Source organism: Haemaphysalis longicornis, unplaced genomic scaffold, assembly GCF_048455015.1.
Source record: "Haemaphysalis longicornis isolate Haplotype H1 unplaced genomic scaffold, Haemaphysalis longicornis Haplotype H1 scaffold_4, whole genome shotgun sequence".
NCBI classification, from domain to species: domain Eukaryota; kingdom Metazoa; phylum Arthropoda; class Arachnida; order Ixodida; family Ixodidae; genus Haemaphysalis; species Haemaphysalis longicornis.
The window spans coordinates 206,489,955-206,503,399 of NW_027526361.1; the positions used below are offsets into that span (position 1 = coordinate 206,489,955).

General features: G+C 47.6%; 1 protein-coding gene across 1 annotated transcript; it reads left to right on the forward strand.

The window, feature by feature from the left end:
- The first annotated feature begins 4,018 nt into the window (after positions 1 to 4,018).
- On the forward strand, positions 4,019 to 8,100 carry LOC144180196 (uncharacterized). Its single transcript, XM_077708581.1, has 4 exons — positions 4,019 to 4,534; positions 4,583 to 4,900; positions 4,951 to 5,793; positions 7,153 to 8,100. Exons 1-4 carry the CDS (start codon positions 4,019 to 4,021, stop codon positions 8,098 to 8,100), a joined length of 2,625 nt encoding a protein of 874 aa, XP_077564707.1.
- Positions 8,101 to 13,445: the final 5,345 nt, after the last annotated feature.

Consider the following 13,445-nt stretch of genomic DNA (forward strand, 5'->3'; position numbering starts at 1 on the left):
TAAATTCGGATAAATAGCTATTCAGGCGTTTAACAAACAATTTTTAGACTCGTTGGTAAAGGCAGGAAAGAATTGAAATTAGACGGTAGTTGGTAAATGTTTATTTGTGGCCTTTTTTATACACGTGAATTACTGTAGCTTTTTTTAAGAATGAAGGAAATAATCCTTGTTTAAAGAAAAGGTTGATAATTTGACAGAGCTTGTCTGAAACAAACTGTGCAACCAGTTTTAAATGCCTTGCACAAATGTAATATAACCCAGGCCCTCTATTTTTAAGATTAGCAATCGCGGAAAAGACGCCATTGTGTTTTTGGGAACCCAAAGAATAATTGCGTGGTATGTCACAGAGAAGTGTACTACTGCGGTAGGAGGCGGTGGTTGATGTAAACGGAAGGAAAGTATTCCGAGAAAGCATTGGCGTTTTCCTTGGGGTCGAAGAGGGTGTTTCCATTGTAGTCGATTTTGGTTACAGGGACATCAGCAGAAGCCTTGCTATGCAAGCAGTTCAGGAGCTGCCACTGCTTTTTGATGTCAGTCCTATTCTTGTCGAATTATTTTCGTAGTACCTTTTTTTCGCTTGCTCGAGCAAGGTGTTTACAGACTGCAGTAGGACTGGTATAAAAAAGCCGCACACATAAGAAAGGGGTAAAGCTTCGTTTTTATACGCGTTTCCTACTTTCCTTAAAACTATTTGAATGCAATTTGCCATCCATGGGTTGCGCAGATACTTGTATTTCTTTTTACATTGGACAGTACGTGTATTTCCGGCACGGCGAGTAGAAATGACGACCAAAATTGTCGCTATGCTTCATCGGGAGCAGAGATATACATATTTGGTGCGCATTATGTTTTAGTGATAGCCTCAACAAAGGAATTGGAACTTAATACAGCGGTAAAATAGCTCATATTCAAATGTTAGAAAAATAGAAAAATGATCTGTAAAATTAGCGAGAACAACCTCCACACAGGGAAATAAGGCCATGTAAATAAAACGCGACCAATGAGTGTACCGGTACCATGAGATGCTACTGTTGTTGTACACTCAACAAGAGATTCGAAACGAAATCTAGTGAAATAACCTGCGTAATGTGCATAGGAAGTACTATCCGGGTAAAACAAGTTAACAATATTATCACCTACAATAACTACCTTCTAATGTTCAAAAGTTAGTAGTTTTGATGACACTTCACTGATATGACGCCAGAATCCTCTAAAAGAAGGCAATAGTGACCGATAAATGCAACTTGGAAATAGGTTCTTTTCATTATTAAGGAATGAGCGGTCAACCTCTACCCACACTGACTCACAATGATTCCCTCTGAATTCAAGGTCATATTGGCGCGTGTATGCGACATCTTGGGAACTAAAAATCGCGGCAGTCCCATGACTATCAGTTTGGCGGTGGTAATATTCAGCTTGATCAGACGTAAAACTGCTCATGCCGTTGTTAGCGCCTGAAAGCGAAGTCTCAGATATACAGATAAAAGTGAAGGCAATGCTGAACTGAGGAAATAGGTTTTTAATTTCATCTATATACTTACGAAGGCTGCGGGCATTGAAGTGAATGAGCGAACGAATCTTTATTGTAAGATGACACTTTACAGTTTCCGGAGAAAGCAAGGCCATGAAACTAGAAATTGTACTAGACATTACCTAGTGGATAAGGCAAGGATAATTTTACAATGCTCCCGTGCAGAGTCGAAGAACGGACTCGGTGAAATTGCGATACGCTCTGCTTTCGTGATTTTTCCTGGATTCTATCTCGCTGTTATCCGTACACAAGTGCTTCAACGTGGTTTCCTTATTTAGTGCCAGCGCCTTTGAGAACATGTTCTTGTTATCAAGAGTTAAGTGGTCATTCACATAGCTTGGCAGGCTAGTGGCACCAGAGAAGCCGGTACTGCAGTGCGCAGTTTAATTCGGCGAGCCTCCCTAGTGAACCGATTTTTAACCACGCGAGCAGAAGCCAGCAAAGATACTCGTTTCGGTGGGCTCAGAACTACCAAGGATAACCGTGTTGATATCGGCGGGCACTCGACATCATCGCCGATTCATATCAGAATGGCTCTGCAGTCTTCACCTTAGGATGAAGGGACACCCTAGATCTCAACATTATTCTTCCTCGAATACTGCTCGAACTCGGCCAGTCTTTCATCGAGTAATTCATTTCGTTCTAAGAGCGCCTGTCTCTGCTTCAAACAAACACTTTCACAAACCGAAGCTTGCTCACCTAGACCAAAACCTATCACCTTGATGATATCTTTACATACCAAATCATCTTCTACTAGCGAGTGAAACTTCTCGTTCAAAAGTTGTTCGAGAGGTTCGTTTTTTTCGCTAGTTGCTCTGGGGTAGGCATGGTGATAAAAAAACAGGGTTTAAATTTGAATTTATTTCATTTTGTGTTACAATAAGAATGTTTACCAAACAACATTTTAGAAGGAGGTCCCAGAGTCATACACTGTGGGGGGGACCTCCTGTTATTAAACAAACAGAAACAAACGTTAGAAGCACAAAGATATCAATCAACGAAACGCAAAATTTTATCAGCAAGATAAATTACGAGATAAAACTGGCACAATGCTTCAGGGTGATGGCCTCGTCTTGGACCTATAACTACGCTGTCAACAAAGACACTAACAGCCTCCCAAAAACCAGCAATGACCAGAAGGCACATTAAAATCTGTGGCGGTTTTTTCACTCCAATTCGCCCGAGTAAGCGTAGCTCGAGTGCCATATGTGGGAATCGCGCATGGTGTTTTTGCAACTACAGGCCTGCAGTGCGAGCCATATTTATTTTGAAACTGACAGGTAATGCTATCGACGACATCTCGCGAGAAAATACTTCCGATGGGTATTTTCTTGTTCGTTTGACCGAGTGCCTTCATACATTAATTGCAGAGTAGTTCTGATATAGCACATGAGTTCGAGCAGTTATGTTAAACCACTCGTCTTCGAGAAGACGCCATGTATTGACAGCAGGCAGGAATTTCCATTTCCGTACAGCTCGATGGTGAATAAATTATGACTTGCAAGAAATAGCGCAATGTGTGTTATATACATTGCTATATTTTCCCAATCGAGCATCACCGGGTACTAGTGCTAGTAGTATCTGAAACGGTGTTTTATAAAGCAAGATTGGTTGTGGAACAGGTTACAAGCTGCTTTATCTTCGTGCGGTACTTATGAATAGGGTGTAAGATTTAGTTTCAATATTGCAGAATAAGGCGTTCAGTAGGTCGGAAGTGGCTTTTTCGTTGCGTTGTATTTTTAGGTTACACTTTCTTAGCTGACACACACGCTGCCTAATTCGGGACACCCTAGATCTACCATGCGCTTTATTATGTTTATATTTCTTAAACCTCGGTAATTGCGGTGCAAGGCTTCTCAGCGTAGAATTCAATCTTTCTCCGGACCCAGAAAACGGTAAGAAACACGTCGGAAAAGTTATGACAATAGCGTTCCACAGACTACGCCAAGTTGAGGAAGCGGATTGTGATAGTGAAGGTGTCAAGGGATTTTCCATCGGTGTGTCCAAAAAGTTTTTGTAATATTTTATCTTTTCGTAGTGGCAGCACTGTTTATGTATCCTTAATATCAGGCTTTGGAAGGCTATGTGCCTGCGTTCTTGTTTGTTGTGTTGATCTGTTTGCTTTTGCGTGAAGGCAATCTAGCTATATATGGTGAATAGGTATGTGGCGACCACTGCGCACAAACCTGCGCAGCCTCCTTCTCGTCACTGTTTAGCCCACACGGCCACTCGCTGCAACACGTTTCCGATGAGGGACAGCGACACCGCAGTTTCGCCGGAGGCTTACGTCACCACAGGGGTCGATAAAACGCAAGCCGCTAAGCTCGAGATTATGATTGTTCCTTTAACCTTTAGAGCGCAGGCCGGCATGCTTGCCACGCTGCTGCTTCCACGTTAATAAACAGTTATGTTTTACGTTGGGATGCTGCCTTCTACGACGCGGCACCCCACATCTGGTGACCCGCAAAACGAACTAACCGCACCGCCATGGCCGACGCAGAAGCCCTCACCGCTCTCCGCCAGCAAGTACAACAACTTCAACAGGAACTGCAACAAACCAAGCAACAGCAACAATCTCGGAACGCCCCCGCAAACGAGGACGTGCCTACCGGCTCCGCTGAGGACGTCAGAGCTCCTACAGAAGCCTTCCCGCACGCTGCTTCTTGGCGTGTTGCTGTTAAGCTTCCGCCGTTTTGGACGGACTCGCCCGAGGTCTGGTTCGCCCAGGTCGAGGCCCAGTTCTCCTTGGCGCGCATCACGCAAGACCGAACCCGCTACGATTACGTCGTCGCTCACTTGGACGCACGTTACGCCAACGAGGTCCGGGATATCCTTGCCAACCCACCAACGGACAATCTGTACGAACATCTGAATACTGCACTTATCCGCCGCTTGCCACTCTCGGAAGAACACAAGATACGACAACTGCAGTCAGCAGAGCTCGCTGAGCGCAAACCTTCGCAGCTCCTGTGCCACTTGCGTGCGCTCGCGGGCAACATGCAAGTCCAGGATTCTTTCCTGCGATCGCTTTGGCTTCAACGGCTCCCGTAGCACGCCCAGGCGATTCTGCAGGCTCAGGTCAAGCTACCTCTCGACGAACTTGCGGAGATTGCTGATCGCGTCGTCGAGGCCTCCTCGCCGCAGTTGTCGCCCACCATCAAGGCTGTCGCCGCACCGCTGAACACCACTGAGTTTACACGCTGTATCGACGACATTGATCGACGGCTCACCTCCATCCAACAACACCTGGATGAACGTCTTCCGACGCCACAGCGCCGTCATTTGCAAAGCCGCGACCGTAACACCACCTCGTCACCAAAACCGGACATCAACGGTCCGTGCTACTACCACCGACGCTTCGGTGACAAAGCCCGGCAGTGTCGTTCACCCTGTTCCGTGGGATATGCGGAAAACGACAGCGGCAGCTCGTACAGACGGCCGCAAGCTGCCAACTCGGAGGCCATCGCATCTTCGTCACCGACCAAATCACGAAGCAGCGTTACCTGGTCGACAGCGGTTCCGACGTTTGCTGCAACCCGCGACACCACCTTCAAGGCCCTCGTCCGCTGACATCTTTCGAGCTCAGCGCGGCGAACCAGTCCACAATCAAGACGTACGGCTCGCTGCGCCTGCACATCCAGCTCAAGAACCTATGCCGCGACTTTCACTGGAACTTTGTCGTCGCCGACATCGCCGAGCCAATCATCGGCTCAGACTTTCTGGCTCACTACAACCTCCTTCCGGACTGCCGCAACGCCCAGCTAATCGACGCGACAACGGGACACTCCACACCAGGCCAGCGAACGACCGCCCAACAGCCAAGCATCAAGGTGCTCAGCATTGACAATCCCTCGCCGTACCATGCCATCCTCGCCGAATTTGCCAGTTTGACGCGCCCCAGCGGACTGCCACGCAAAGTGCAGCACACCACCGTGCACTACATCCGGACAACTTCAGGTCCCCGAGTTTTCTGCCGTGCCCGTCGCCTTGCCCCGGACCGCATGGGCATAGGCAAAGCAGAGTTCGAGGCCACGCTCCGCGAAGGAACCGCCCGCCGCTCTGACAGTACATGGGCTTCACCACTCCATCTTGTCCCGAAGAAGACCGAAAGCTGGAGGCCCTGTGGGGACTACCACGCCCTAAACGCTCGCACCATCCCGGACAGGTATCCCGTACGCCACATACAGGACTTCGCCCATCGCATTCATGGCTGCCACGTGTTCTCCGTGGTAGACTTGGTGAAGGCCTACACACAGATACCCGTGAATCCGGATGATGTCCCGAAAACCGCTATCATCACACCCTTTTGGTTGTTCGAGTTTCCCTTTCATGAGCTTCGTCCTGCGGAACGCTGGACAAACCTTTCAGCGCTTCATCGACGATGTCGTTCGCGGCCTCGACTTCTGTTTCGTTTACCTTGACGACATACTGGTATTTTCCCGCGACACCGAAGAGCACCACAGGCACCTTCGCCTGCTGTTCGAACGCCTCGATGACCACGGTCTACTCGTCAATATCCAAAAAAGCACGCTAGGCACTTCCGTCGTCCATTTCCTTGGCCACGAAGTTTCGTCTGAGGGCATTCGGCCCTTGCCCCAACGCATCTCGGACCTGCAAAATTACCCTCGACCCACCACCGCTAAAGACCTTCGCCGTTTCCTCGGCATGCTGAACTTCTACAGGCGTTTTTTGCCACACGCAGCCGAACACCAGGCTCACATCCACGATGCTTTGGCTGGGCTACGACGAAACCAACCAGTCACGTGGACACCAACGTTAGCGAAAACCTTGGAAGATTGCAAAGCCGCCCTCTGCACCGCCACGCTCCTCACCCACCCTGTGCCAGACGCTCCCTTGGGACTCTTCACGGACGCATCTAGTTTCGCCATCGGATCCGCCCTCATGCAATGCGTGGACAACACCTGGCATCCCTTGGCTTTCTTCTCGAAGAAACTCGCAACCCCGAAAACGACCCCTTCAGTCGCCAGTGCCACTGACGAAACCACGACCACCGCCCCGACCAATTTGCCAGCCTACTACAGAGAACTTCTGGCGATATACGAAGCAGTGCAATACTTTCGCCATATTCTCGAAGCACAGAACTGCACCATCTATACCGACCACAAGCCTCTCACCTACGCCTTCTCTCAACGTCGCGACAAACTCCCGCCTGTTCAGCATAACCAACTCTCGTTCATCGCACAGTTCACCACCGACATCCAACATGTCAGCGGGAAAGACAACGTGGTCGCCGACGCGCTTTCACGTGTAGCCACCATCAGCTCGGCGTAGATAACAGCGGACGTCCTCGCCGAGGCTCAGACCATGGATGCCGAACTGCAGGAACTCCTCAAGGGCACGTCCTCACTACAGCTACAAGAAGTCCCCATTCCAGGGTCGGCAACCTCAATCTGTTGCGACACGTCGACAGGACGAAGCAGGCCCTATCTGCCCCTGTCCCATCGCCGTGGTGTTTTCAACCAGCTCCACAACCTCAGCCATCCCGGCATACGCGCCTCTACACGTCTCGTAGCTGACCGCTATGTATGGCCCTCTATGCAGCGCGATTGTCGCACGTGGGCGCGCTCCTGCATTCACTGCAAACGTGCCAAAATCACCAGGCACGTCACGTCCCCACTCGGAACATTCCCTCTGGTCGGTTCGAGCACGTCCACCTCGACATCATAGGACCCTTTCCCCAGGCTGGTCTCTACCGCTACTGTCTCACCGCCATCGACCGATACACTCGATGGCCCGAGGCATGGCCCCTCGAGGGAATCACCGCAGAAGACGTCGCCTCGGCCTTCTTCACCGGTTGGATTGCTTGTTTCGGCGCCCCCCGCCGTGTAACCACCGACCAAGGACGACAGTTCGAATCGCACCTATTGAGGCTCCTCGGGCTGACTATCGGTTTTGAACGCTTGAGGACCACCAGTTACCACCCCTGCGCCAACGGCATGATCGAGCGTTTCCACCGACAGTTCAAGGCAGCCATTATGTGCCACCCGGACTCGACCTGGCTCGAGGCCATCCCTGCCGTCATCCTCGGTCTTCGCGCCACCTTCAAGCCGGACATCCACGCTACACCAGCAGAGCTCGTCTACGGGGAACCACTCCGTCTCCCAGGTGAATTTCTCGCAGCTCTGCCATCCAGCACTATGCCGTCAGACCCCACTGACTTCGTCGCCCGGCTCCGACGCACCATCGCCACCTTACGCCCGTCACCAGCAGCCCAACACAGCAAGCCTACACCTTTTGTGTTCAAGGAGCTAGCATCGTGTACGCACGCTTTCCTCCGCGACGACACTGTCCGCCGGCCTTTCCAGCCACCCTATAGCGGACCCCACCTAGTCGTTCGTCGCGACGACAAGAACTTCACACTGCGCCTGCACGGGAACGACGTCCGCGTCTCGATTGACCGACTCAAGCCCGCATACATCGCTGCGAACGAACCGGGCAGCGCCACTCCTCCCACAGGCACCCTTCCACAGCCGCCGACGTCGCAGCCCGCTCCTTTCACGACACGCTCTGGACGTCTGGTACGCCTCCCAGATTTCTACAGACCCTGAGGGCTCTCTACTCCGTGGGGGGGTGATGTGGCGACCACTGCGCACAAACCTGCGCAGCCTCCGTCTCGTCACTGTTTAGCCCAGCGTGACACGGCCACTCGCTGCAACACGTTTCCTATAAGGGACAGCGACACCGCAGTTTCGCCGGAGGCTTACGTCACCACTGGGGTCGATAAAACCCAAGCCGCTAAGCTCGAGATTATGATTGTTCCTCTAACCTTTCGAGCGCAGGCCGGCATGCTTGCCCCGCTGCTGCTTCCACGTTAATAAACAGTTATGTTTTACGTTGGGATGCTGCCTTCTACCGACGCGGCACCCCACAGGTACAAACAATTCTTCAAAAACCTGACATTTTTCCCTTCCTTCTGATCTTAGCTTCGACGTCTCTAAGCTGTTGTGACGAACAGAAACCGGTTACCCTTTCTCAATTTTGCCACAGCAACTGTATAAACTCTTCTTCACAGACAACAACGGCATGATCTATTTTTTTTATGGTTCAGAGACGTTCTCCATTCACGACTTCACGACGTGATTTTTTGAACCACTTGCTGCATTCGACTGCGCACCTAGTTCTCATGTCGTGAAGCAGGTGGACAAAGCGCGGTCACTGGTACAACCACTTACGTCTAAAAATCAAAATCGGAGTGTCAAAATTAGCGATATGGCGGTAGAACACCTGCGTTTACCTTCCCACCCGGATCCCTGCTCTGGCTATTGGTGCCAGAAGCTTCTCCTCGCTTCAAGCGGCCATGATGACAAAATACAAAATATGTTTTATTCGAAAGATTTTGTGTTCAGTAGTGCCCACAGTGGTTTCCCGGAAGAAAACAATGCTTTATACACTGCAAAAGTAATCAATCTCAGCTAAAATATCGATTCTCGCGCCAAAGCGTGTGTTTGAACGATGTTTGCATCACATCATAACACCAAGTCTTTCAGCTAAACTTGGTGTGGAGTTGAGACTTGCTTACTGCTAGTCAAACTAGATGGCAGCCCCACACCACGACAAGCTGTTTTCCGCCTTTGGTATGTTTGTGACGGTGTTTAAACCTGGATTCTTTTTGCTCATGGTGAAAAAAGTCGCCTAGTGAAACATGGGTGTCGCTTGACAAATATGGTCACATATGCCACCGTAGCTTGCGTCAATCGGCCAGTGCGTCTGAGACAACCCCATGGCCCCGCAGTGCGGTGCATCGCGCATAGTGCGTACCGTACCAACAGAAGCACGTAACGGTACTTTTATGTTTGCGTGCGGTTTCGTAACTTGGAGTGCTTGTCCCACCATTTTTACTGATTTATTAAGAATATGCCGTAAATTTAAGCGCAAATTGCTCGTTCGGCAAGCTAATCAGTTTTGCCTAATTCGCGCTTGCTTTTCCGGCCTCCGCCAATCGGAGATCGGGCTGGTATGACACCATTGGTTTCGTTTGCGGGAAATGACTTAGTGGGTCACACGGCCATTCCCCATTTTCCTAATTATACAGCTTATTTGGCCGACGTTTACGTTAAAAGTGGCGTCAGCATAATGCTAACGAGCCAATTCTTTGAATGAACCAAACTCGCATTTTTTCCTGCAGAAGCAAGCAGAATGCGAAATACCACCGACTCTGCCAAGCCGCCTAGCGCACTTAGCTTGTTTATGTACAACACCCACTAAAAAAGGTCTATCCTGTTGTAGGTTGCTTTCTCTGAGTAGCCACGATGGGCCCCATTGTTAATAAAGCGGTTTCCCGATTTGTTGCGCTGTGCTGCCTTTAAATCTTTTCGGTGTGCCTAGACACTGTGGTACGTTTTTTTTTAAAGCGATAGTGTTCCAAACACTACGTTTACAGGACTTGCATGTACTGCGTGCTACAATCAGGGTGCGTAAAATTCAAGAGAATGCTTTGACGCCGTGTAATTGTATTGTCAGAATACATGAGAACTTTACGTACTTTAACAGCCGATATTTGGTTTGCAAACTTAACCGTTGCATGGAATACTGACCCTTCCAAAAATAGCTTTTTATATGGGGACGGTTTTCTCTTGAAAACATCGTACATCAAACTGGAATATTGTTATGGTACCCGGTGTGAATAGTTGCTAATATGTTTCTACAAAATATTTCTACTTTAATTTTTTCCCCATGTAGTTGAAGATAGCGTTTACGCCCTGCATTTGGAAGCTGCGTGGCACCGGAGAATCGCTATTTTAAAGCTGGTGGTTAACAACATCAGGTTTTGGGTACTTTTGTTATTCTTATCAACACAAAGAAACCAAACAACGCTATTAAGTTCTGCTTTGTTAAAAATAAATAAATGAATATAAATTTTGTTATTACGAGAACACAAGCGTAATTGAATATCACAGGACGTACGCAGGCACTCCTGTCCTAAATGGAATTCTGACCGCATGTTTGCTGCTATTGTGTGCGAATACCTTAGCAGTGGTGTTGCAGCGATTGTAATGACAATGCGAGGAATTGTATTCGCGTTCCACGCAATAGGGTTCAGATATCAAATCCATAAATCCGAGTGTCATGCACTTATCCTTGTTTATTTCCAGATAAGAGCTGAAACCTCAACTCAAGGCCTAATTACGCTGCCACAGCTACTGTCAGGTTAAGTGCTGAAGTTGTTCTTTTTTGAAGTGTTCTTGCCAGGAACCAGGAGAGCGGCTGGTTGCACACAATACGCATTCTCTTTTTTTTTAGATAAACTTTTTCCCCGGTAAAAACAATTCCACATTAGGTCGTACATAGGACTCTTTGCCATTCTAAAGTCTTTTAAAAAAAGCGAAACAGTATGCCAATATAAAAGAAGATAAAAACCCAATCTCCATCTTTTTTGTTTTTTCGTCCGCTGCCTTAACGTTTCTACTGCCTACAAATTGTCCTTTTTAGGTGTACTTTATTGGTTAAACAGCAATTGCATTTGCCGGATGTATAAAGTGTATCTAAATCTGCACCTAGGACAATTGATATAACCTAAAGCTGTGTGATTTATTTTCACAAGTCGGGAATTTGAAAGCTGAAACTTCTTTCGTCATCTTCACATTGAGTCCTTAGGTGGCTTTCCTAAACTTGTGTGTTACTGTTGTGTGTTTACTGGGTGATGTCGTATTACGGCCACATCAAGTGCATTGCTTTGAACTGGGTGAGTGGCGAAAATGGTGACCGGACTATGTGGAAAAAACCGAAGAGGGTTTCACGTACCCGACAACACGCCCCCTCAGTAAAAGATGCAGGTAATTGTAGCCCGAACTCAAGCCCTTCTTGGTGCATGGCGTTACACAGGGCGTATCAGAAGTTTCTCCAAATGGACGTAAATGAGCGATTCGTTAGAAACGTTTGCCTATGAACTAATTGCTATACCTTGCAATCACACCTATTCGCCGCACCTAAGAACTGATGGCTCTAACTTGTACAGCCGGTACAGTCGGCAAACGCCCTTCTCGGTTTATTTGACACCTTTCTTGGCACGTAAGGACGCAGATTCTCATAACTTGAAAGTCTAAACTGCCTACGGGAATAAAAGATTTTCCACACTTCTACCTTCCCGTTATTTTATTATCAGCATATTCAAAAACTCTGTGTTGCCTTTTGTTCTACGATCACAGAAAGGACATACGTGAAACGCTTCAACACAGACGGGAAGATCCTTTAACAAGAACCTGAAAATTTGGGCAGATTATTTTGCTACGGTGAATTATAGGAAACATCACACATCGTGTAACTTTACCTTGGTCTAATACGTTCTTCTTTCTGTACAGCACAAATAATTTTGTATGGGCATCTAATATTATAAGAGATATCTTGGAAATTTCTCAAACTATTTCGAAAAGCTAACAAATATCCACATCTTTGACAATTCAAAAACACGTTTCGTTTGACATTGCTGCAAAGAATTTTCCTGTAAAACCGTCATAATTTTGTACTCAGAATCTACTGGAAGATACGCGCAAAATACATTGCGTCATTTGCGTTGTTTTTTTGATAGTCCCGTAATAAAAAGCCCGAAATATTCTTTTTTTTCTGTAAGTCTTTTAATAAGGGCGCTGACCTTCAAAAGAGAATAAGTACAAAAATGGCCAAGGTGAGAATAGCGACTTGAAACTTCATGGTAATTACCCTTTGTACTGCCAGTTACAGACACAGAATTTGATAGTAATCGCTTGTGACGCATTCTTTAAAAGCATGTCCCAAAAGCACAAATTTTTTTGCCGGTGCGCCCAACTTTTTACACGGAAAGCAAGATAACCAGAAAGAGCAAAAAAAACTTGTGTATATATTGCTGCGTTTGTCTACTTTTGTAATTAAAAACCGATAAAACCGCCCTACTGAACATGGCTTCATAATTTTCAAAGGGTGTTAGCCATAGTATACGGAAAAAACAGCAAACGTATAATGTAAGCAGGAAAGCGTTTTGCAATCAATTACACCCAGCAATTGGTACAGTGAGTATTTTACAATCTGGCTGCACTTGTTAAAAATGTGGGGAGAGGGGATTTGCGCTCCTTGGTTTCCGGCAAATTCCACCATGGTACTGAAGTGTTTATTTGTGGACAGAATTGCGTTTCACGTAGGTGCATTATGGTGCTTTCCTAATGGTGGCCCTTTGTTCGATCACTGCTAGCAACTTTTTCGCTTTCTAATGGCTGCATCTCGAGCGTATAGAATTCTTATATGCTGCTTGTTCTTTTGGTTTCGTACTGTCGTGCTACTACGTCTTTTATACATTTAGAGAGCAAACAAGGAATTAACAAGAATATGGAAAACAATATACTGAATCTATTTTGTATTTCATGCTGCTTTTTGGTTGTTTTATTATGTATCAATTGTGATAAAAAATATAAGGATACTTGAGCTGGAAAAAATTTTTGTGTGCATGTTTGTGTGTGCGTGCGTGCGTGTGCGAGCGTGTGCGTGTGTGTGTGTGCGTGTGCGTGTTCGATGCGTGTGCGGTGTGCAACACAGGGCGCACACCGCACAAACGGGGAGGTATGATTCACTTGGCACGCTTGTTTCCTTGACGGCTTCTGACTTGCAGATAACATCCTGTCTATTTTGTGTATCTAGCCTGTCTATCTAGCTGCAGGTTGAGTACGAACCTTTACCCCCAAATGTACCTCCAGTTTTCTTTGCGCTATACAATGGGGAGACGTACAGAAGTGCCAGCGGCCCACGCGTTTCCAACGCTTATGGTTATATAAACCGCTTGGCTTTCGAAGCCTCTGGGGTACGCCGCGAACCACAGTGTTACAACGGGACACCCTGTTGCTCTACTCGGGTCTAGCTCGCGAGCTACGACGAGAAGGTGAGCGCCTAAAGCGCTCTGCACCTAAAAGAACTTGCGTACGGTCTACTT

Bases quoted from the DNA above. Each gene is read 5' to 3' on its own strand.
- LOC144180196 (XM_077708581.1), top strand. From the start codon at position 4,019: ATGGCCGACGCAGAAGCCCTCACCGCTCTCCGCCAGCAAGTACAACAA. The intron at 4,535-4,582 runs GTCCAGGATTCT...CGGCTCCCGTAG, and splicing joins CGCTCGCGGGCAACATGCAA to CACGCCCAGGCGATTCTGCA. The intron at 5,794-7,152 runs GTGAATCCGGAT...CAAAATCACCAG, and splicing joins AGGCCTACACACAGATACCC to GCACGTCACGTCCCCACTCG.